Source organism: Panthera uncia, chromosome D2, assembly GCF_023721935.1.
Source record: "Panthera uncia isolate 11264 chromosome D2, Puncia_PCG_1.0, whole genome shotgun sequence".
NCBI lineage: Eukaryota > Metazoa > Chordata > Mammalia > Carnivora > Felidae > Panthera > Panthera uncia.
Window position 1 is genome coordinate 67746462 of NC_064818.1, and position 1466 is coordinate 67747927.

Below are 1466 nucleotides of genomic sequence, written 5' to 3' on the forward strand. Positions count from 1 at the left end.
CCAAGTGGGCTTTCCTTCCGCCTTCCGCGGCTCGGATTCCTGACTCGGTCGCCACCCCCTTCCCCCCCTCTCCCACTCCGCATTGTCCTTCCGAAGCCGCCCCCCTCCCGGAGCGAGTCCCAGTACCCTCGCCCAGACTCGCGGGCTCGCACCCACTCAGCGCAGGCCTCTCCCCCTGCACACTCCTCCCTCCAACTCCCTCCCCTCTCCTCCTCCGCCCCTCTCCTCCTCCTCCTCTCCCTCCTCCCTCTCCCGGCGCCCGAAAGGATCATTGTTAGCCGCCCCCGCCCCGCCCACCCCGGCTGTTTATTTATGCACACGTCACCGGGCCGGCCCCGCCCCCCGGCATCTCATTAAGCGAGTGTGTTCCTCTCGCCCTGTCAATAATCTCCGCTCCCAGACTACTCCGTTCCTCCGGATTTCGATCCCCCTTTTTCTATCTGTCAATCAGCGCCGCCTTTGAACTGAAAAGCTCTCAGTCTAACTTCAACTCACTCAAATCCGAGCGGCACGAGCTCCTCCTGTATCTTCGGCTTCCCCCCCCCTTTGCTCTTTATATCTGACTTCTTGTTGTTGTTGGTGTGTTTTTTTTTTACCCCCCTTTTTTATTTATTATTTTTTTGCACATTGATCGGATCCTTGGGAACGAGAGAAAAAAGAAACCCAAACTCACGCGTGCAGAAGATCTCCCCCCCTTTCCCCTCCCCTTCTCCCTCTTTCCCCTCCCCAGGAGAAAAAGACCCCAAAGCAGAAAAAAAAGTTCACCTTGGACTCGTCTTTTTCTTGCAATATTTTTTTTGGGGGGGGGCAAAAATTTTTTGGGGGATTTTTTTTTTTTTTTTTTTGCTTTTCTTCCTCCTTCATTTTCCTTCCAAAATTGCTGCTGGTGGGTGAAAAAAATGCCGCAGCTGAACGGCGGTGGAGGAGATGACCTAGGCGCCAACGACGAACTGATTTCCTTCAAAGACGAGGGCGAGCAGGAGGAGAAGAGCTCCGAAAACTCCTCGGCAGAGAGGGATTTAGCTGATGTCAAATCGTCTCTAGTCAATGAATCAGAAACGAATCAAAACAGCTCCTCCGATTCCGAGGTAGGAAAAGCCCCTCGGGCTGGTGGGGTCTTGAGTCTATTTCCTGGGCTTGGCAAACGGTGCCGAGAGGGAAGGAATCGGGGCCGGGGGCGCCGCGGGGCCGGGCGGGCGGCGTGTGCGCGCGGTGCCACCATTGCAGAAACTTGTAACCCTGTTTTCTCTCCCCCCCCCAACCCCCCCACCCTGCTGATCTTTTTTCTCCCCCTTCTCCCCCCCTCTGCGTGGCGTTTGCCCCTCGCCCTCCCCACCTCCACCCCTCCGGGAAGGCGGAAAGACGGCCTCCGCCTCGCTCCGAAAGTTTCCGAGATAAATCCCGGGAAAGTTTGGAAGAAGGTGAGTACGCCCCGCGCGCCCCGCAGCCGCCCGGAGCCGCCCCCC

General features: G+C 57.4%; 1 protein-coding gene across 15 annotated transcripts in view; it reads left to right on the forward strand.

Moving 5' to 3' along the window:
* The first annotated feature begins 345 nt into the window (after positions 1–345).
* Positions 346–1466, forward strand: part of TCF7L2 (transcription factor 7 like 2) — a 176059-nt gene continuing 174938 nt past the window's right edge. For 6 of the 15 annotated variants that reach the window (XM_049645774.1, XM_049645773.1, XM_049645775.1 and 3 more), the window contains exons 1-2: positions 347–1088; positions 1355–1421. In XM_049645774.1, the coding sequence (XP_049501731.1) occupies positions 900–1088; positions 1355–1421 (256 nt within the window). In that variant the 5' untranslated portion in view covers positions 347–899. Of the gene's footprint in view, positions 1089–1354; positions 1422–1466 lie in introns of all 15 variants that reach the window. The other 9 variants (XM_049645781.1, XM_049645782.1, XM_049645784.1 and 6 more) reach the window with 3 other exon arrangements.